Below are 21397 nucleotides of genomic sequence, written 5' to 3' on the forward strand. Positions count from 1 at the left end.
AATACTCATTCTTTCAACCCAGTGGGTAACAATTATGTAAGCTCACTACAAAAAGGATGCCTTGACAAATTTCAAAGGGTTGGTAACATGACCATATGTTTAAATATATATTATATTATATAATACTATAAACTATGTGTTACTATAAGGTCACAGATTTATAGTAAAACATACAATATACACTATACGTATAATATAGCAATATATAATTCCACTATTATACATTGCATTATATATACTATATATAATATTACTATATATGTTACTATATATAGGCCCATATAGTTATAATACATAATAATGTGTATAGTAACAAATATAAAGTGTAATTTTATTTTTATAATATATTTTTTTACCACAGAACTATCAAAGTGGAAATCAATACTAAAATATAACAAGAAAATTACTACATCAGAATTTTTTTTTTTTTTTAAGATTTTATTTATTTATTTGAGAGAGAGAGAGAATGAGAGACAGAGAGCACGAGAGGGAAGAGGGTCAGAGGGAGAAGCAGACCCCCCGCCGAGCAGGGAGCCCGATGTGGGACTCAATCCCGGGACTCCAGGATCATGACCTGAGCCGAAGGCAGTCGCTTAACCAACTGAGCCACCCAGGCGCCCCACTACATCAGAATTTGAAACAACTTCCAATTACGAACTCAAAGAAAATGAATAGAACTGAAAAATAGGAAAATGCTATATACCAAAATTTGGGAGACAGAGCTCAAGCAATATTGAGAGGGAAATTTTTAACCTTAACTGTCTACATGAGGGAAAACAAAAGACTAAAAATTTGTACAAAAAATAGCCATTTCAAGAAATTAGGGGGAAAAAAAAAGTTTCAAGAATTAGTGAGTATAAAAAATAGTGAAACAGAAAACCATGATGTAAGACAGAAACAACAATGCAGAAGTCATTCACTGAAAAGGACTAATGAAACTGACAAATCAATTTTTTCAAATCAAGGGGAGAGAAAAAACCAATGAGGCTAACACTACTACAGAAGACACTTTGGTTATGCCACTTCTCTGCTCAAATTGTGGTGGGTTCACAGCTTACTCAAAATAAATGCAAAGTCCTTACACTGGCCTACAAAGGCCCTATGAGCTGGCTCCTTGATATTTTTAGACCTCATCTCTTACTATTCTCTTGTTCAGTGCAAGGCAGTCACACTGGGTACCACTTCAGTCTTTTTTAGCATCTGCAGATGCTGAAATGCTGTTTCCCCAAGTATCTCCATGCTCAACATCTATCTCTTTCAAGTCTTTGCTCAGGTACTGTCTTCTGAGTGAGAACTTTTCTGATCACCCTATTTAATACTGTAAACTCCACTCTGGCACTCCCTCCCTATTCTCCTTTCCTGCTCAATTTTCTACCTGACACTAATCACCATCCAATGTAGTATGTATTTTACCTATGTATTTATCTGCCCTTCCCTCCCACCCCTAACCATAAATTCCAGAATGCTCTATCTCTCCTCCCCCTCAATGGATATGTACTCAAATATTTGAAAATGACTACATAAATGTATGCTAGAGATTATTCGATCTACTGTTCCACTCAAAGAGTATGTGACCAGTTAACACATTTGTTCAACAGCAGTAACAATTTCAACAACAAGCCATTTTGTATTCCCAACAAGTGACCACAATGTAACTGAAAGACTTTGGGGAAAGGGAGACCTCCCCTGTAGTTCTGGCAACAGAACTCTGGTTTATGGTCACCAGTTAGATTATTATAGCTACTAGCTATTACACACCAAAAGTGTACCTCTTTGATAACTAAGAAAACAACTGGGCCTTGGTGATTCAGAGCAGAAAATGAGGAGTGTTTAACGTCTGCAGCCATCCATAAAAGACTTTGAAACTTACATATTAATACTCCCTCTGTATTTTATAAAAATACCTGGCTTAGTATATTTGTTTCAGTTGCAGTATCTAAGAAACCACTGTGATCTATCAACAGCACCAAGGCTAACACAAGAATATTTTGGCAATTTAAAAAAATTTTTTTTAGATTTTATTTATTTTTTTGACAGAGACACAGCGAGAGAGGGAACACAAGCAGGGGGAGTGGGAGAGGGAGAAGCAGGCTTCCCGCGGAGCAGGGAGCCCAATGCGGGGCTTGATCCCAGGACCCTGAGATCATGACCTGAGCTGAAGGCAGACACTTAACAACTGAGCCACCCAGGCGCCCCAACTTTGGCAATTTAAAAAATATATCATATAATCCATTTTATATGTACAAATCAATGTTTTTATTGTGGTAAAATGTACATAACATAAAATTTACCATTTTAACCATTTTTAGGTATACTGTTGAAGGAATATGTGTATCAACAACAGTTTTTAACATATGCACATGGTTCTGTAACCATCACCACCATCTAATTCCAAAATGTCTTCAACACCCCAAAAAGGAGCCCAAACCTGTTAGGCAGTCACTCCCCACTCTCTCTTCCCCAAGCAACCACTCATCTATTTTCTGTCTCTATGGATTGCCAATTCTGGACATTCCATAGAAGTGGAATCACACAGTACATAGTATTTGTGTCTGCCTTCTTTCACAAATCATGCTTTCCAGGTTCACACACGTTGTCGGATCTATCAGTACTTCATTCCCTTCCACAGCTGAATAAGATGTCCTTGTAGGACTATATCACATTTTGTTTAGCCATTTATCAGATGATACACATTTGGGATGTTCATAAGTTTTCACTATTAAAATTAGGAAAAAGCTAATTTTGTGCAAATGAGTAAACATTCTCTAGAATAGTAACTGGATCAAAGATTATTTTATTTAAAATCTGATATTATTGTCAAATAAGATATACTGCTTACATTCCTACGTGCATGACAGGATTCACTTCTCTATCACTTTTGCTTAGTGAAACAGAAAATTTTGCTAAAATGGAAAAAAAATCCTCATTTTGATTTCCTTCAAAAGTGATGAGTTATAACTAATGAGCTGTATACTTTTTATACATATTGGCCGTTTATTTTACTTGGTGTTAAATTTCTTTGCTTATGTTCTGTAAGTTGTTTGTAATTTTTACTGACTTGCATGAGACATTGGTATTTTGGTAATTTTAAGACATGTACATGTTATTTGTGCTGAAAATGTTTTCTCCCATCTGTCACTCATTTTTAACTGTGGTACCATTATTTTCAGCTGGATTTGTATGGAATCTGAATTTCCTATCTTCCTTTTTATGGTTATTGGGTATCCTATTCTGCTTGAAATAGCCTTTCCCTTTCCTAAGATTTAAAAAATAATATACATTTTTTTCTATTATTTTCAAAGTTACATATTTTTTCACTAAGCCTTTAACATATCTAGATTTATGAGTCAGGTATCTGATAAAGCTCTAAATTTATTTAAAAAAATTAAAAGCCAATTAGTTTGCCTCAATTTGAGTAATTTATAGCCTACATTTAAACTGCTATCTTTACAATAAATGCTCATAGACATTTAGATCTCCCACTTTTTCCATCCTGCTACTCTAATTTTCTGAACTAATACCATTATCAACAGCTTTACAGTACACTTTAACATCTGGTGCACAGATGTCTTATTCGTAATTCTCCTTTTTCAAAATCTTCTTGGTTTTCCAGCACATTTATTCTCCCAAATGAACTTTAGAATCAACTTGTAAACTTACCTGTTGATACTCTTGTTGGAACTATATCAAATTTACATATTAATTTGAAAGGACTGAAAATGTTGAAAATGAGTATTAACTTTATGTTTCTAGGAACATAGTATACTTCTCCATTTATTCAGGTCTCGGTTTTGTATCTTTCAGTAAAATATCATTGTATTTTAATAAATTAAGTATAATCTTACCGGTTTTATTTCTATGTGGTTTTTTTTTGCCTACTTCTCATCATTACATAAATAAAACATTCTCCCAGTTTTTGAGTAAAAAGATCATTTCCCCATATCCTATAAAATGATGAAGCTATATCAGATGATCTTTAAAAGCCACTTAAGCTAAAAAATTTCATTACTTCCTATGAACACTCCAAAACACCCCACTCACTAAAAATCAACTAAAACAATGAGCTTATCTGTGTTTAAAAGACTGAAAAGTATATACACTGAAGATGGTTAACTGGTTTCATCATCTTGAATACTGACTCTCAGACATCAGAAATGGCTGCCAAGAGAGGTAATTTCTTTAAGAAATCTACTGAAAGAAAAATCTTACCATTTAGATTTTAAAAGATGCATAAAAAAATAACCTGTCTGGATAAAACATCCTTTAAATATGATTTCTAATATTTATGCCATAATGCTGTATTGTTACTCTTTTTCTAAAGTCATCACAAAAGCATGAACATAAAGAAATTGTACAGGAAAAAGGGGTTTCAGCACTTCTAACACTTACAATTCAATTTCAACCATTCCTTTGGAACATCCTCTCTTCACAAAAAAACCAACCTAGAACAAAAAAGACAAAGTGCACTGAGTGATGACATTCCCAGGTTATCAAAGATGCAGCCAAAAGTCATTATTATTTGTCTAATTAAAATCCTTTCAATAACTATTTTCTCTGTCCACTCTCCTCACTTTCCCAGATTTGGGAAATGGTTTCCATTGTTTCCTCCCACAAGTAACAATACTATTAGTTACCATTTACTGAGCGTTCGATGTGCCAGACAGCCTCTTACAAAGCTTGTGACAAAGCCAGTAGGTGATACAGAGCAAGGAACTGAACCCACGAAATATGACTCCAGAGTCTGTGTACTTAGCATCTACACTAAATACTCTCAGTAGAAGCAAAAAAAGCCAGTGGGAAAATAGGTTCTACGGTTTAATCATAGAGCTCTTATTACCACTGGAGACTTCTCTGGAGTTACACAGATTAAGTATTAACAATCACTCTAATATTACCCATCCCGTCATTAATGAGGATATAATTGTCATTTTCTTAAAAAGAAGAATACATATAGTAAATACAATTTAAGTACAATTTACATGGTAAAACAGACCTATTTAGTCTAGTTTGAATACATACACAACCACAAACTTGAAGAGAGATCCTGGGCCTAAAGAAAATTAGATTGGATCTTCAATCAGGCTATAAGTAAGTAATTCTTAAAAAAAAGTGGAAAACACACCTTACAAATAGTTATCTTTTTAATAGGGGTAACAGCAGTGATGACAACAATTAGAACCACAACAGCGAACATTTATTAAGCATTACCATATGCTACTGTGCTAAGCAATTTATAATTTTCTTTCTTAATACTCATGAGCAACCTTAGGAGGTATGTATTATATCCATTTTACAAATGATGAAACTGAGGCCCAGAAAGATGACAAAGGAGGTCTGCCCTTATAACCAGAAAGTACAGCTTAATGATTAAGAGTACAAGCTTTAACACACACCATCCAGGTTCCAATCTCAATCCTGCCATAGAAATGTAAGCTCCTTGACTCTAGCCAAGTTAACTTAACCACTCTGTTTTACTGTTTTAGTTCCTTCATAAACAGGAAAAACAATAGCATTTTTGTAGGAATGCTATCTGCTCATTAGCTTGCATCAATTAAAATACCAGTAAGAAAAAAATCACAAGGCAGTTATTATAAAATATATATATATGGATGGTACAGAACATGCTAGTGTTAAATTTTCATATTAAGATTTAACTATAGGGCGCCTGGGTGGCTCAGTTGGTTAAGCGACTGCCTTCGGCTCAGGTCATGATCCCGGAGTCCCTGGATCGAGTCCCGCATCGGGCTCCCTGCTCGGCGGGGAGTCTGCTTCTCCCTCTGACCCTCCCAACCCTCCCCCCTCTCATGTGCTCTCTGTCTCTCATTCTGTCTCAAATAAATAAATAAAATCTTAAAAAAAAAAAAAAAAAGATTTAACTATAAATACAACATTAAAAGTATTTTCACTGAGAACTTGTACAGCCCCTGAATTTCTTTAGGGGAAACCTAAAGGTCTGCAATCTGTTACCTAAGAAACCCTGCACTCCACAACCTTCTTTAAAAACCCTACCACTCAAGTGTAAGATCAGTCTTCTTCACGCCAAATAAATGGGAAGGTTGGTGGAAATGGTTACAAACCAATCCATTCTGACTGTACAGAGTTTGGAGTACAATCCAGCAGACCATTACAGAGATAAGGATTTAATAAATGATTTTTAACAATTAAAAAACTATACATCAATATTTATAAAAATCTGGTCCCTGGAAGTTATCTACTCCAACCCCCTTAACTTTATAAAATAAAGAAAAACTGAAGTCTAGACAAATGGCTAAGGTCATAAAATTAATTAACAGAGCAGTATCTATGAGTATTCTACCTCATAAATGCCTCCCACTGAGCATTAAAAACACACACACATACACACATATTTTGAATAGGCTTATTTGTAATCTTAAGGGTATATGCTTCAATCTTGTAATCCTACATTAAATTATAAGCCTGGCTAAGAAACCTATAATACCATTTTAATAATATTGCAATATTCCCAGTAGTTTTAGAAAAATATAAAGAATCATTTAAACTTTTACAACTATTTTAGTGTGTTAACTCAACTCTCAAACTCCCTTTTCACAGCATAATTTTATGTGAAATATACACCAAACATTATATATAAGCTTCACATACTGCTTGAAGGAACAGTAAAACCACCAAGCATCTACCACAAATTTAAGGAATTGAAAATTAATCGTGTCTCTGACATTCCCTGTAGAACTCAAAACTATTGTATCCTCTCAACTAATGTAATCCTGACTTGATCATACTTTTGCTTTTCTCTAGTTTTGCTATATACATATATCTCCTTAAATACATTTTGTGTTTTAACCATTCTATAAGTTGATACTACAAGTATTCTTCCAAAATAGCATTTTTCCTTAAAATTACGTTTTTGAGATTTAACCAGTGAGCTAAGGATGACTGGTATGTAATATATCAATTTTATTTGACTATAATAGGATTTATTTAAAAACAATACTGCTATAAATATTTCAATACTTTTGCCCGGTGTTAATGTACAAGAACTGTCCAGGAGTAGAATTTTTGAGTGACTGGATATATGCATCTGCAGATTCACTAGGTAATGCCATTTTCGAAGACTACAAATTTCTATTCCCACCAAGAGTGCATCACAGTTCCCACTGCTCCATATCCTTGTAAGTACATGGCATCGCCAAAATTTTTGTGACTCTGAGGAATATATCTTGCCAGGATTAGTGTGTTCTCTGATAATTAATGAAGCTGAGTATCTTTGCAGATACAGGTGGCCCTTGAATAACACAACGGTTAGGAGTGCCAACCCCCTCCACAAAAATCTGCATGTAACTTTTGACTCCCCCGAAACTTAACTACTAATAGCCTACTGTTGACTGGAATCCTTACCAATATCATAAGCAGTTTATATTTTGTATGTTATGTGTACTATGTACAGTATTCTTACAAGTACAAAAAGAAGTTACTAAAAATCACATGGAAAATACATTTACAGTACTGTACTGTATTTAGTGAAAAAAATTCGCATATGGGGGACTTGCACAGTTCAAACTTAAGTTGTTCAAAGAGCAACTGTATTGGCTGTCTGAGCTGCCTCTTCTCTGAGGTGTCTGAGCACGTTTTGTCCTTTAATTGTTAACTGTTTTGCTTATTGAAAAGTTTAAATACCGATCTTTTGTTATATGGGTTATATCCCAATTGTGGCTTGTCTTTTTCTTTATGGTGTCTTTTTCCCCCAGAGGTACAGGTCTGTGATTCAACAGTCTTACACAATTCACAGCGCTCACCGTAGCACATCCCCTCCCCAATGTCTATCACTCAGCCACCCCACCCCTCCCACCACTCCAGCAACCCTGTTTCCTGAGATTAAGAATTCCTCGTATCAGTGAGATCATGGTGTCTTTTGAGAAGTTTCTTAATTTTCAGTATTTTCCTTTTCAACCTATACTTTTACTTAATTTTTATTTAACCCAAAGTCACAAAGATAATCTCCTCCACACCAGTATCTCTTAAAACCTTTGTCAATCACATTTAGATCTTCAATCCACTTGGAACTGATTTGTGTTCAAGGGTGAGGACAGAACTTAATTTCTTCTCCTCCTATGCGACCAACTGTCTCAGTACTATTTACCCTTCTTTTCCCCATTCATCTACAATGTCAGTCATCATAAATCAAGAGTCTACTCATCATGGTTTTGATCTGGGCTTTTCATTCTGTCATAGCATGCTGGTCTGATATATATCCCACCAATACCACAGGTCTTTGTTTTGTTTTTAATATAGCTGAGAAACAATATTATTAGTTTCAGGTACAACAATGATTTGACAATTCTGTTCATTACATAATGCTCAACAAAGTATAATCTGTAACCATGCAAAGTTATTAAATACTATTCACCATATTCCCTATGCTATGCTTTTCATCCCCATGACTGGTTTTATACCTGGAAGTTTGTACCTTAGTCCCCTTCACCTGTCTCACCCAACCCACCTCTTCTTCCCCTCTGGCAACCACCAGTTTGTTCTGTATTTGAGTCTATTTCTGGGTTTTTGGTTTTGTTTTTTAGATTCCACATACAAGTGAAATATGCTATTTGTCTTTCTCTGACTTATTTCACTTAGTGTAACACCCTCTAGATCCATTCATATTGTCGCAAATGTCAAGATTTCATTATTTTTTATGGCTAAATATTCTATACAACGTTTTCATTTACTATAACTCTGTGTTGTCTTGGTATCTGATAAGGCAAGTTTTCCTATTTTGTTGAATTTCTTTAGGAGTATCTCAGCTATTTTGGCCATTTCTTTTTTCACCTAAATTTTAGAACCAGCTTGTAATCTGCTATAGACAGCATTGGGATTTTGACTGGAATGATGCTAATATGTATATCAATGTGAAGAATGACATTTTTATAGGTCTTCCTGCCCATTAATACAGTATAACTGTCCATCGAATCACACTCCAATATTTTCAAATAAAATTTTATAATTTCTAAATATAGGTCTTACAGGTCTTGATTTATTGCTATGTAATTTGCACTTTTGGTGCCACTGTAAATAATATTTTTAATTGCATTTTTCTGTTGTTAGCATAGGGAAATGCAACAGATTTTTGTTATATCAGCCTGTATCTGGCAATCCTGATAAATTTCCAGACTAATTCATCAGAAGGCTTATCTGGGGTCTCTTTTGTGGTTTTCATTGCAAACTTTCATAAAACCTGTAAATGAAGGTTTTCTTTCCAACTTGTATCTTTTGTCTTACCTCACTCTTCTATCTAGAACTTCTAGTACAATGCTGAATAGCAGTGCTATTAGGTAACCTTGACTTGTTCCTGAATTTGCTGTGTATTTTCACTGGTCTTTTATGTAATTTAAAAGGTAAGCATCTTCTACTCCTAATTTGCTAAGTTTTTTTTGGTCATAAATTACTGTGGAATTTAATGCTTTTTCTCTGAGAGGATCATCCAGGTCTTTAAAATGTGATATGTAAAAAAATAAAAATAAAACCTGATGTTAATTCTTTTCTAATGTTCAATCTCTCATTCCTTGAATAAATTCTATTTGGTCATGATGTATTATGCAGTTTATTAGATTCAACAGACTGAAGTTTCTTTTTCTTGAGATTTTTGCTCCTATATTCATAAGTGAGACTATCTTTAATTTTCTCATTCTAGGGCACCTGGGTGGCTCAGTCGTTAAGCGTCTGCCTTCGGCTCAGGTCATGATCCCAGAGTCCTGGGATCGAGTCCCACATCGGGCCCCCTGCTCAGTGGGGAGCCTGCTTCTCCCTCTCCCACTCCCCCTGCTTGTGTTCCCTCTCTTGCTGTCTCTCTCCCTCTGTTGAAAAATAAAATCTTTAAAAAAATTTTCTCATTCTATCCTTGATGTATTCTGGTGCCGTCATATGCTGGTACAGTCATTCTTTGTGTAAAATAGGAAATGACTGCTGTTAGAACTAATGGATAATTATCTTCAGTGTTCTAAGAAAAAAATTAACAGCTGATTTTTTTCCTGCTAAGAGTCGGTTTTGATCATTTATATAGTTGTAGAAACCTATACATTCACAACTTTAAGAATTTAAGCTTTACTAGCATAAAGTTGTTCATAATATTTTTTGTATTGGGAGGAGATAGACCAATTTTATTGTCCATCATTTTGTTATACAAAAATCTAGGAACAACAGATTTGTAGAAAATAAAGGAATAGTAAATTAGAGGGCAATGGAAATAATTTACATTTGAAATATTTTCCATATTAGGATGAAAACTATTTCAAAATACATGTATGCCTAGCTTCAGAGTAGGTTGTTCCCTAGCCAAAGCCTGCCATAAAATTAAGGCATTCAATGTCTCGCCTGCTCCACCGGCTCTGGACAAAACCTTTGTGATCTTCAAGAAAAGTAATGTATTCCTGGTGCTCTAGGGCTGTGCTGAGCTCTACCAACTCCTCTGCAAAAGCGCTACCCACCGATCCACCTGCTGGGAAATCCATCAGGTGGCCGAACAAGGCCAGTCCCTGGGATCAGTGTTGAGTGTGTAATTCAGACCCTTCCACTCAGACTCAACAATGGACTGAAAGCTCACTTCCCTTACAGAGAAAACGTCACTCTGGACCTCCTCTTCTTGCCCCAGCCTCATCTTCTGGATAGTCCCAGTCCAGCACCAGGGGCTTCTTGCCACCAGTCTTTACAACTTTAACCACAAAACTGGAAGTGTGCCATATACTTCCAGCTCCCACCTTCCAGACATCTTGGAGAGGGATTTATGCTCAGTATCTCCTTTTCCTCCTCAATTTCATCATTCAGCAATTCAACAAAAGCTTTGTGCCCCTGGGTATGCAGGGTGGGCTGAGGTAGCGGGGTAGGCACGGCACTCAGTGGCCATGGAGCCCAGCATGCAAGGCACTTGGCATATGACAGAAGCAGCAACGCAGCAGCTGACAGGGGCGGGGCCCCATAATATTGTCTCACAATCATTTAAATCTCTGCTGCAATCTGGTAATGCCCTGGTGGCAAGCATCCCGGCAGTTCATGAAAACTCCAGTTCTCCTGCAAGCCCGTGGTAGGACTGCATTTGCTCATTTCCTCTGATGGAAGGTGTGGAGTTTTAACTGGCTTTGTCCACTGAAAATGTGAGTCAGTATCTATGACTTTTTGAAGAAATTGTAATAGCCAGTTCCCTTTCCCAAGGTGGCAATCACGGGACTATGTATTGAAATGAAGACTCCATCAGCCTAGGTACCTAAGTGACCACAAACGGCCTATACTGGATAAGTAGCAAAAAGAAGAATTAATCTCTATATTTTTAAACCACTTAAATTTCAGGGTTGTTTCGACCACCATCTAACATATTCTTTATTACTTTCTTTACATTCCTTTTTTCTACTTTATCTACCCCCCACACCCTTATTCTCTAGAAATTACTAATTTTTGGCAGAGGGGAGGAAAGGGGGGGTGGACAAAACAGATGGAGATTAAGAGGTACAATCTTCCAGTTATAAAGTAAGTCACAGGCATATAATATACAGCTTAGGGACTAGTCAATAATACCGTAACAACTTTGTATGGTGATAGACAGCAACTAGACTTATTGTGGTGACCATTTCATAATGTATACAAATATTGACTATATTGTACACCTGTAACTAATATGTCAATTATTCTTCAACAAAAATAGTAATTCTCTGGAAGATTTTTTTTTTCTTCACTATATTCAGAGCTAACAATCAGGTAAGTAAGTAACCCTATATCCCATTCTGCAGTGTTATTTTTCCTACTAAACACAGTGCTTGACTTCTAGTTTTATCTTCTAGCCTTCCCCTACCTCAGGATCCCCAATTCAGAGCAACCAAATGCCTTCAGGGTGCAAAGTAAGCAAATGTCCCTGGGGAAACAACTCCAGAGCTTGCTTAAGTCTTTGGATCCACACAATTTTGCTTCTGCCCTTGGTAAATTTACTTCACCTTTCCACAAGCCCAACAATACATTTAAGACAACATTTTACACCTTTCCTAAGAATTTTAAGTGTGACATACTTGAAGAATTCTCTAAGTATATAGTCCAAAATACTTCTAGAAATGGCAACTCCTCCCGGCAGCTCTCCCTACCAACTTCATTCTTTACATTCAAGCTCGACATCTTTGTTATACCCAAGGAAATGAGAGAAAGTGATCTGTTACTAAAAGCAAGTCACAACTCTGAATTTTTTTTTTTTTTAAGTACTTACGTTAACTCACCTTATCTGCCCGTCCCATGAAAGCAGGTTTGCCTGCTAATCCAAGACAAATGGCACACACGATGCTAGATTTTCCTGTGCCGTTAGCGCCAATAATCATATTCAGATGGGGTCCAGGAGATACTTCACAGATATCATACGTTCTGAATTATAAAGAGGTGAAATTACTAAGACATAAGAATATTTTCTTTACAAAAATATTTATTCTTGCTTACGTTATCTACAAGCTTCGTTGAATTCCTTTCAAAGCCAGGTGACCTTACATTTTAATGTATTTATATACTGTTAATAAACTAGAGAAAAAAAATCAATGGAAGAAATGAGAAAATAATGCATATCTGAAATAAGAGTATCAGTGGGAAAAGAAGATTTCATAGGCCCCTTTCAAGTGTAAGTCTGTTGAATAAAGCAAAGTTTGATATTATTTATTCCTTTTTAATAATTAGAACACATGAAAAAATTTATCAAAACCACTGCAAATAATTTTTTTTACTTTTATGTAAGAGAAGCCATGGCTCATCCTAAATCTGTGAATTTTACATTTATATTTCTCTTGAATTAAAATGCTTAATAACAACTTCTCACATTTTACTAATTGAAACAATCCAAATTTCTATTCTAATTAAAAACTGAAGATATCTACTCAGTGGTTTCATTTTATTAATTTCTTAAAAATCCATTTCTTTTAATATGCTGCCAGAGATTCGCCAAAAGATCCATTGTTAGTCCATGTTCAAATAAATGTTATTCCATGGGAAGAAACAAGAACGCATCATCACCAAGCGCTTTCATAACATTCTCTCAAACCAGAAAGCTGCCTGCTATCCAGCAGTTTTAATTAACTGTAACAGTAGCACCTCGTCCTTATTAGTCACCAGGACAACTATGGCAAAATGTGAAAAACGGACTCAGATAATCCTCTACTTTGTCTCTAAATACCCTGAAATAGAACCCATAAAAAATATCCTGATAAAAAGTTACCCTGCTACTAATCTGCTAGGTATGTAAATAATTTAGCCAAGCACACTTCCACTTCAGTACTCAAAGAAAAATTAATTTGAAATGCCATGTGGTAATAAAAGTAAATACAGGGAGTAAACAAGTATTTTCTGACAGGTTTCCAACCCCACATCTCAGCACAGCATCTACCTAATCTTTTCAAATGCTTTGTTCTGTTAAAAGCGGGATCATAAAGAAACTTTTAATATAATGGTTAAAACGAAACGAGTTTGGGAACTTCAGGCATCTGGAAAATAAACAGCCTTGGAACTTCTTAATTCCAAAACACGAAGCCCCATTCTTTTCAACTTTTTGAATTTCCTGCTGTAAAATCTCTGTGCCACTGTTTTACTAAAACAGTGATGTAACTGATGTTTAAGATAACAATAAAACCAAAGAGGAAGAATTATTTCCGGCCTATAACATACACATAGATATTATCAACAGAGTTGCCAAAAAAAAAAAAAAAACAAAAAACAAAATAAAACCAACCCACACCAACAAAGCAAACAACAAAACGAAGCCTCCACATTTAAAAAAAATTAGTTGGTCTGACTCTATATTTATTAGGAATTCCCTTTTTTGTGGCTTTCCTTTTCTCTGAGCGCCTCCTGAAAAGAGCTATTGTCAAACGCCCACCCTCTTCTCCATGTACTTTGCCTGGTATCTCATATACTCTCCATGACTTCTGGTGGGATCTATGTGATGAAAGTCAGCCTACATGACCTACACATGCCATTACCACTTCCGGAACACTATCTGGATGTTGCAGTCACCTCAAATTTCCCACATTCAAAACTAAACCCGCTATCTTTCTAATCCCAAACCATTCTTGTGGTCTCTTAGTGAACAGTATTATCATTCATCCCATTGCCCAAATCAGAAACCTAGGCATCAGTTTTGCATCATCTTTGATTCTATCACCTCCTTCCCCTCTGGCCCCCATCATCCAGTCACCAAGTCATGTTGGTAGGCATGCAATTCTGAGATCACTCGTTAAGAAAAAGAATAAGAAAAAATAGAACTTCAGAATTTTGCTCTTGATCATCTTTTTCTACTTTCTACCTCCTTCCCCTGTTCTCTAATCAGGCCTTTCAAACTCTACCTATCATGAACTTCTTTCAGTTTCTTGACTATCTTTATGTTATTTATTCTGCAAGCCTATGCACAAGCTATTCTGTCAGCCTAGAAACCTCTCCCTCCATTCCCAATCCCACTGGACTTGGTTCACTCCTAGGAATTCTTCCAGTAACTACTCTCAGGCCACTTTGGTTCTCTAAGCCCACCCCTCCTCCCTCATTCTTAAAACTCCCCGTCCTCTCATCATGAAAATAAACAGGGTAGCTCTGCACTTTGCAGCCTCATTTCCTCATTTCCTCACACTCATTCATTCTTCTAGGACTTGCAAAATGTTGTGCTTACCCTGCTTCAGAGGGTAAAAGAATTCCTAATTGCAGAAAGCAATAGGCTCTTCGCAGTCCTGTTATCCAACTCCAATGTAGCAGATAATATTTTTGAAACACTTTACCCCTAGGCTTCTTAGAGAATGGTCTCCCACAGTTATCCTCTTAACTCCCTGAACAGTTCCTTCTCTGTCCCAGCTCCTCTTCTGCTCACCCTTACATACTGGCATTCCTCCAGGACTCTGTAGTTGGCCTTCTATCCCTATTTATATTTCCTTTTGGGCAAGCCCAACCATTTCTGCAATTTCAAGAATCACCTATATGCATGACTTCCAAATCGCTCACCTGTTTGCATTTTCCGGACCCTTAAAAATATTGCTTATGGAAGATCTTCTTTTAGACACCCCACAGGAAACTTCAAATCGCAGGATACAAAAAGCATTTATTATTATTACTCTCCCCAAATTGCTCCCTCTTCTGAAAAGGACATCTGACCAAGAGCCAAGACAGAACTTGAGGTAAATACTGCATAACTCTCTTACCCTCAGGCCTCCTAATCTGCAGCCAGATCCTGTCAAATCTTCTTTCCACCACTTCCCACTGCTACTCCTAGGTTCAAACTCCAATCATCTCTCATTGTTGTAAAAAAGTCTTCTTGCCTCCAGTCTTGCACCCTTTCTAAATCATCCGTCACACTGCTTCCAGTGTGAAATGGAAATCACATGTCATTTCCTGCTTAAAATGCATCCTGGTGGGCACCTGGGTGGCTCAGTTGGTTAATCGACTGCCTCCGGCTTCGGTCATGATCCTGGAGTCCCAGGATCCAGTCCAGCATCAGCTCCCTGCTCAGCAGGGAGTCGGCTTCTCCTTCTGACCCACCCCTTCTCATGCTCTCTCTCTCTCAAATAAATAAAATCTTTTTAAAAAAAATAAAATGCACCCTGGTTGCCGACAGGATAAAGTCAGAATTCCTCAGCATAAAAAACACAGATCCTCAATAGCTGCCTACCTCTTCAGTATCACCTCTGTCCAAGTCACTCACATCCTACATTCTACCTATACTCCAATACTAGACACTTCCTAAATACAACTGTTTCAGGCAGTTCCTTCATCTACAGGGCTCTTCCCTTAAGACTTTGGCAAACTAGGTGCCTGGGTGGCTCAGTTGGTTAACCGACTGCCTTCGGCTCAGGTCATGATCCTGGAGTCCTGGGATGGAGGCCCACATTGGGCTCCCGGCTCGGCGGGGAGCCTGCTTCTCCCTCTGACCCTATCCCCTCTCATGCTGTTTCTCTCTCTCTCTCTCTCAAATAAATAAAATCTTTAAAAAAAAAAAAAAAGACTTTGGTAAACCTCCTGTACAAAGCCCTTTCTCATAGGGATGAAATTAAACACTTCATTTTTGCCCCTAAGGCATCCTGAAACATATACATACATTATTTTATTATGGCAAGTAACTCATTTGATTTTCTTTCTTTCCTGATCTGGATTCAAACAGCAATTCAGCTACTTATTAGCAGTATAAACATGGGTAAATTAACCTTTCTGAGCTCATCTCATCAAGAGAGATGAAGAGTTGTTATAAGGAGAGAATGAGAGTATTGTGTAAATAAAGCATCTACTTCTATACCTGGCACAGGGTAGCTACCTGGGGAGGAAAAAAACATTGGTATTGTTACCACAGTCCTGTTATCCTAAGCTACCGTGTGTAAGCTTTAAAAAAAAAGACCCTGACCAAAAAAAACCCGTAAGGTGCTACATACACAGTGTTTGTGTTAAAACAGATTTACTAAATTCTAAAACGATTATGATGATTATTGGTTGTCTGGAGAGACAGAAAAGGAAGCGGGGGGGGGGAAAGCTGGATTTGGAGGGGCCAAGGGTCTGCTGGGAGGCACAACTGAGAGGAAGGTCTAATTTTCGCGTACACTGCCACCTCCATCCGCGACAACCTTCCCCATCTTGTCCACCTAGTAACTGCTTACTCTTGACGGATCTACCACAGCATCCGGCTACTCTGATTTAACTGCTGCTTCCTCCCGAGTTCCCAGCGCCCGCACTTCTGGGAATGACAGACTAGGTCCTCCCTCCGTAGGCCGGGACTCCCAGCGGGCAGAAAGCTGTTCCCCACCACGTCCACTGCCCGCCGTATGACGCCTTCAGAAAACGCTGGCTGAAGGAATAAAAAGCCCGCAGCACACCCGACGCCACCTAACCAGCCCAACACGGACGTCAGTCCTCACGGTCACCCGGCTTGAATTCACGGCCAGAGCCCGCAGCCAGGCGCACGTCCACTCCCGTCCCTCACCCGCCCGCAGGCCCGCTCGCCTCCCCGCCGCGGCGCGGCCTCCGGCCACTCACAAGAAGTTCTCCATCACGATGCGGACGATAGAGCCTTCCACGAAAGGCCTGGACGACTGCAGCGGCAGTGGCGGCGGCGGCGCCGCCGGAGGGGCCGAGCTCTTCCTCTTGCTCGGGACCTCCGACGAGGGCTCCCTCGGGAGAGCTCTCTTGGAGGCCAGGGAGCTTGAGGTCGACGTCTTCCTGCCCGGAGTCGCCATCCTGGCTTCCCCGCCGCGCCACAGGCGCTTCCGTTCCCACCGACCCGCAGGCTCGCTGCCCCCGCGCCCGGCTCCCGCGCGAACTGCCCAGCGCGCGACACCGCCCGCGAGCCCGCCCTGCGCCTGCGCAGTCTCGGCCCGGCGGCGTCAGCGCGCCGCCCCGCCCCGCCCCTCAGCCCGCGCCCGGGCAGCCGAAGGGGACGCGAGCGCAGGCGGGTGGGCGGGCGACGGCCACGGCCTCCGGGTAGGCGGCTCTCCGACCTTCCTCTCTGAGCGTTTGTGCATTTTTCCCGAGTTGGGTTTTGTTTTTTTTTTTAACTCGGACAAAGATGTCCATTGCACCTAGTACTTTGAAAGCCCTTTCAGCGCTCCCAGGAAGCCGACCCGCCAGAGGACGGAGGGAGGCGTTCCCGGTGGCACTTGGGGTCGCAGGCGGACACCGCCCGAGCGGATCCGGACTCGCCGGTCTTCGGCTCTTTTCTCCGTTGGCTCCCTATTTGCCTTCAAGCACGTCCCGGTGCCCAAAAAAGAAACCTCTAGCAACGGCCCTATGCCCTCGTCTCTCCCCAGCGTCCTGCGAAGTTCTCTTCGCGCTCCCACTCGTGAGCAGGCGACACCACACAAACTCTGCAGGCAGAGACGCTCCGCCCCCTTCGCGCCCTCCTTCCCTTTTAAGGCTTCCCGCCCCGACGTTTCTAGAAGTCCACGAGCTGGAATGCGCCGGCTTCAGTGCGTGCGCGCTTCCACTTACACCTGATCACATGCATCTGGTTAACCTCATTGAACAAGAGGTGCTCCGAGGCTTCCGCAGCGCCTGATTAATGCCTGACCTACAGGAGGCTGGCGGGGCACAGACGGCCCCAGTCAAGGACGCGTGTCTGAGCCCTTACTTTCTGGTGTGGGAGACAGAAAAAGAACCCGTGGGGCAACAAAGGATCGGGGTAATTCCAGGCTGTGCTAGGCGCTCTGGGAAAAAAATAAGCAAGAACCGGTGTGATGGGGGAGGCACAGAAGGGCTGTCAGAAGAGGTGATGTTTGAGCTAACCCCGAAGTGAGAAGGAACCAAGTGCGTTAATGAGCAAAGAACGTTCGAGGCAAGGACAGAAGCTCTGGGGTGGGCGCAGGTGGGACGGGACGTCTGAGGAACAAAGGGAAGGCCGGTGTGGCTGCCCCGGAAGGGGGGCGGAATCACTGCTGCATTGCATGGCCTTGCCCATCACCGCAGATCTGTTTCTTTTTAAAGCGCTGGGAAGCCGTTGGATGGTTTTAAGCAGGAGAGAGACATGATCTGATTAAAGTTTTTAAGTAATTACTCTGGTTGCTGTTTGGAGGGGGTCAAGCGTGGAAGTGGGGAGGCCATTTAGAAAACGGGTGCGGTAGAACCCTGACTCCTGACTCGTGGACCAATGCTCCTTTCCCAGGTGCCGAGTCTTCCTCTCACACAAGTGGGATCAGTGCTCTCTAAAGGTTATTATCAAAGAAAATAGGATGAGAAAAAAGCATATGAACTCGCCATGGTTACTAGAAATAAAAAAGTACAAATTACAGAAGAATAATTTTAGAATTGTTAAAACAGGCAGGGCTTAGGAGGGTGCTGTACTGTCATTCCCTGCAATGCTGTGACAATTTTTTTTTTAAGATTTTATTTATTTATTCATGAGAGACAGAGAGAGAGAGGCAGAGGGAGAAGTAGGCTCCCTGCTCTGCAGGGAGCCAGATGCGGGACTCGATACAGGACCCCGGAATCATGACCTGAGCCGAAGGCAGACGCTTAACCGACTGAGCCACCCAGGCGTCCCTTTTTTTTTTTTAAGATTTTATTTATTTAACTGTGACAAATTGTTTGAAAAGTAATTTGTTACCGTACTTCAAGAACCTTAGAAGAGTCAAAGTCTTTGAAGAAATGACTACATTTGGGGGAATCTATCCTAATGGAAAAATAACATAGGCAGAGTAATAGTAGTTGAGGGCAGGAATCCATTTTTGTACCAGTATTAGTTCTTTAGGGAATTAATCAGATTGTGCTTATAAACTTGAAAGTTGAGGATGAGTCCCTGAACTTGAGATGACCCCACAAATGCACACAACCTAAGAGTTCTTTTCTAAACAGCCAGCCAGTCATACTCTGCCACCACCTTTTATTTTATTTTATTTTGGTTTTTAATATTATGTTCAAGTAGCCAACATATAATACATCATTAGTTTTTGATGTAGTGTTCAGTGACTCATTAGTTGTGTATAACACCCAGTGCTCATCACCACACGTGCCCTCCTTAATACCCATCACCCTGGTACCCCCTCCCCCCACCCCCCCCTTCTGTAACCCTCAGTTTTTCTCCTGGAGTCCAGAGTCTCTCATGGTTTGCTGCCTCTCTGATTTCCTCCCATTCAGTTCCCCCCCACCCCTTTCCCTTTGGTCCTCTGCACTCACTATTCCTTATGTTCCACATATGAGGGAAACCATATGATAATTGTCTTTCTCTGCTTGACTTACTTCACTTAGCATAATCCCCTCCAGCTCCATCCATGAGGATGCAAATGGTAGATATTCATCCTTTCTGATGGCTGAGTAGTATTCCCATTGTATATATGAACCACAACTTCTTTATCCATTCGTCGGTTGAAGGGTATGAACCACAACTTCTTTATCCATTTGTCGGTTGAAGGGTATCTCGGCTTCTTCCACAGTTTGGCTATTGTGGATATTACTGCTATGAACATTGGGGTGCATGTGCCCCTTCTTTTCACTACATCTGTATTTTTGGGGTAAACACCTAGTAGTGCAATTGCTGGGTGGTAGGGTGGATCTATTTTTAACTTTTTGAGAAACCTCCACACTGTTTTCCAGATTGGCTGTACCAGCTTGCATTCCCACCAACAGTGTAAAAGGGTTCACCTTTCTCCACATCCTCGCCAACATTTGTTGTTTCCTGTCTTGTTAATTTTTGCCATTCTGGCTGGTGCCACCACCTTTAAAAAAGGAAAATACTATTGCTTTTGCTTCTAATTACAAAACCAATGCATGTTAAGTATAGAAAATTTGGGAGCACGCAGAAAAACATACACAAAGCGAAAGGTTACTCCTAATTCCTCTACCCAAACTAATCACTGTTAGGGTTTGGGTGTATGTTTTATCTTTTTTCCTTGTGTATGTATGATATGCTCCTTTTGTTGCACCCCACCCCGCAGAAAAAACCAGGATGATGCCGCACAAATTATATTATTGTGTGTGCATGTATATCTATATATATACATATATATACATATATATAACCCTCTTTTTCTCAATAATATGAATGTATTTCCATGCCATTAAATATTTTTCCGTGACATAGTTTTAAGTAACCATATAGTATTCCATCAAGCAGATATAGCATAATTGATTTAAATATTTCCTTTTTGTTGGACTCTATGACTGGACGTTAGCATGAACCAGGGATGCTCTGGCTGACTCTACTAGCTCCGTGCTTATCATTCTTTAATAATTTCGTGCACCCATTAAAGTATACACATATATCTTGCCACACCTGGTTTCTTTAATTCCACTAGTGAACACTGTCGCGAAACGGGTGAGGGTAGAGAGGCAGAGGGAGATGGTCTCTGGAAATAGAATATCAATTAACGGGAACCTGATGCTCGTGAATGAGTGAGTGAACCACAAGAGCTAAATCTACGCTTCCAGGATTGGAAGTCCACTCATCAGCTGAGTTCATCACGCCGTTTTTGCTAGCTAATAGATGTAGCCGAGCAATTGTATTTAAACTACTCACCAAGGAGTAAGTCACCCGGGGCTATTTTGAGTGATGGCCTTACAGTGCTCCAGAAACTTTAAAACTGCTACAAACAAAAACCAGCAGAAAGGGGCAGGGTCAAGGATTGTAAATATATTCCACCTCACCCTTGGAATGCTATCTTCTGTGTTGTTCTTAGCTTTACTCCGCAAGCCCTTGATAATGGTACAAGAAGGTGGGGCAGGATACACGGACTAGGACCCTCCCGAGGCCACCGACGACTAAGATGGTTTACTCCTCCGGTTCTGATAAGAAGCCTTACAGGATAACAGGGATGATCTCCTCTCATTTATATACCAATTGTGAGAGGAAATACTGCTTTTGCTTTTGGCAAATTCATAAAGTGGAAAAGTGAGCCCTCCTGGTTTGGAAAGGAGGGAAAAAGAGGCTAAAACTGATCTCCTTGGCACCCAGAAACAA

At 39.7% G+C, this 21397-nt stretch overlaps 1 protein-coding gene and 1 pseudogene across 2 annotated transcripts in view; both read right to left on the bottom strand.

Moving 5' to 3' along the window:
• SMC5 (structural maintenance of chromosomes 5) overlaps nucleotides 1-17272 on the bottom strand; it is a 94283-nt gene extending 77011 nt beyond the window's left edge. For both annotated transcript variants that reach the window (XM_035029072.1, XM_035029071.1), the window contains exons 1-3: nucleotides 16987-17272; nucleotides 12225-12366; nucleotides 4390-4442 (exon numbers count right to left, since the gene is read on the bottom strand). In XM_035029072.1, coding sequence (XP_034884963.1) covers nucleotides 4390-4442; nucleotides 12225-12366; nucleotides 16987-17186 — 395 coding nt within the window. In that variant the 5' untranslated portion in view covers nucleotides 17187-17272. The remainder of the gene's footprint in view (nucleotides 1-4389; nucleotides 4443-12224; nucleotides 12367-16986) is intronic.
• Nucleotides 9789-12216, bottom strand: LOC118026308 (annotated as a pseudogene).
• Nucleotides 17273-21397: the final 4125 nt, after the last annotated feature.

This window comes from Mirounga leonina, unplaced genomic scaffold (genome assembly GCF_011800145.1).
Source record: "Mirounga leonina isolate KUSES-001 unplaced genomic scaffold, KU_Mleo_1.0 Mir_224, whole genome shotgun sequence".
In the NCBI taxonomy this organism is placed as follows: Eukaryota; Metazoa; Chordata; class Mammalia; order Carnivora; family Phocidae; genus Mirounga; species Mirounga leonina.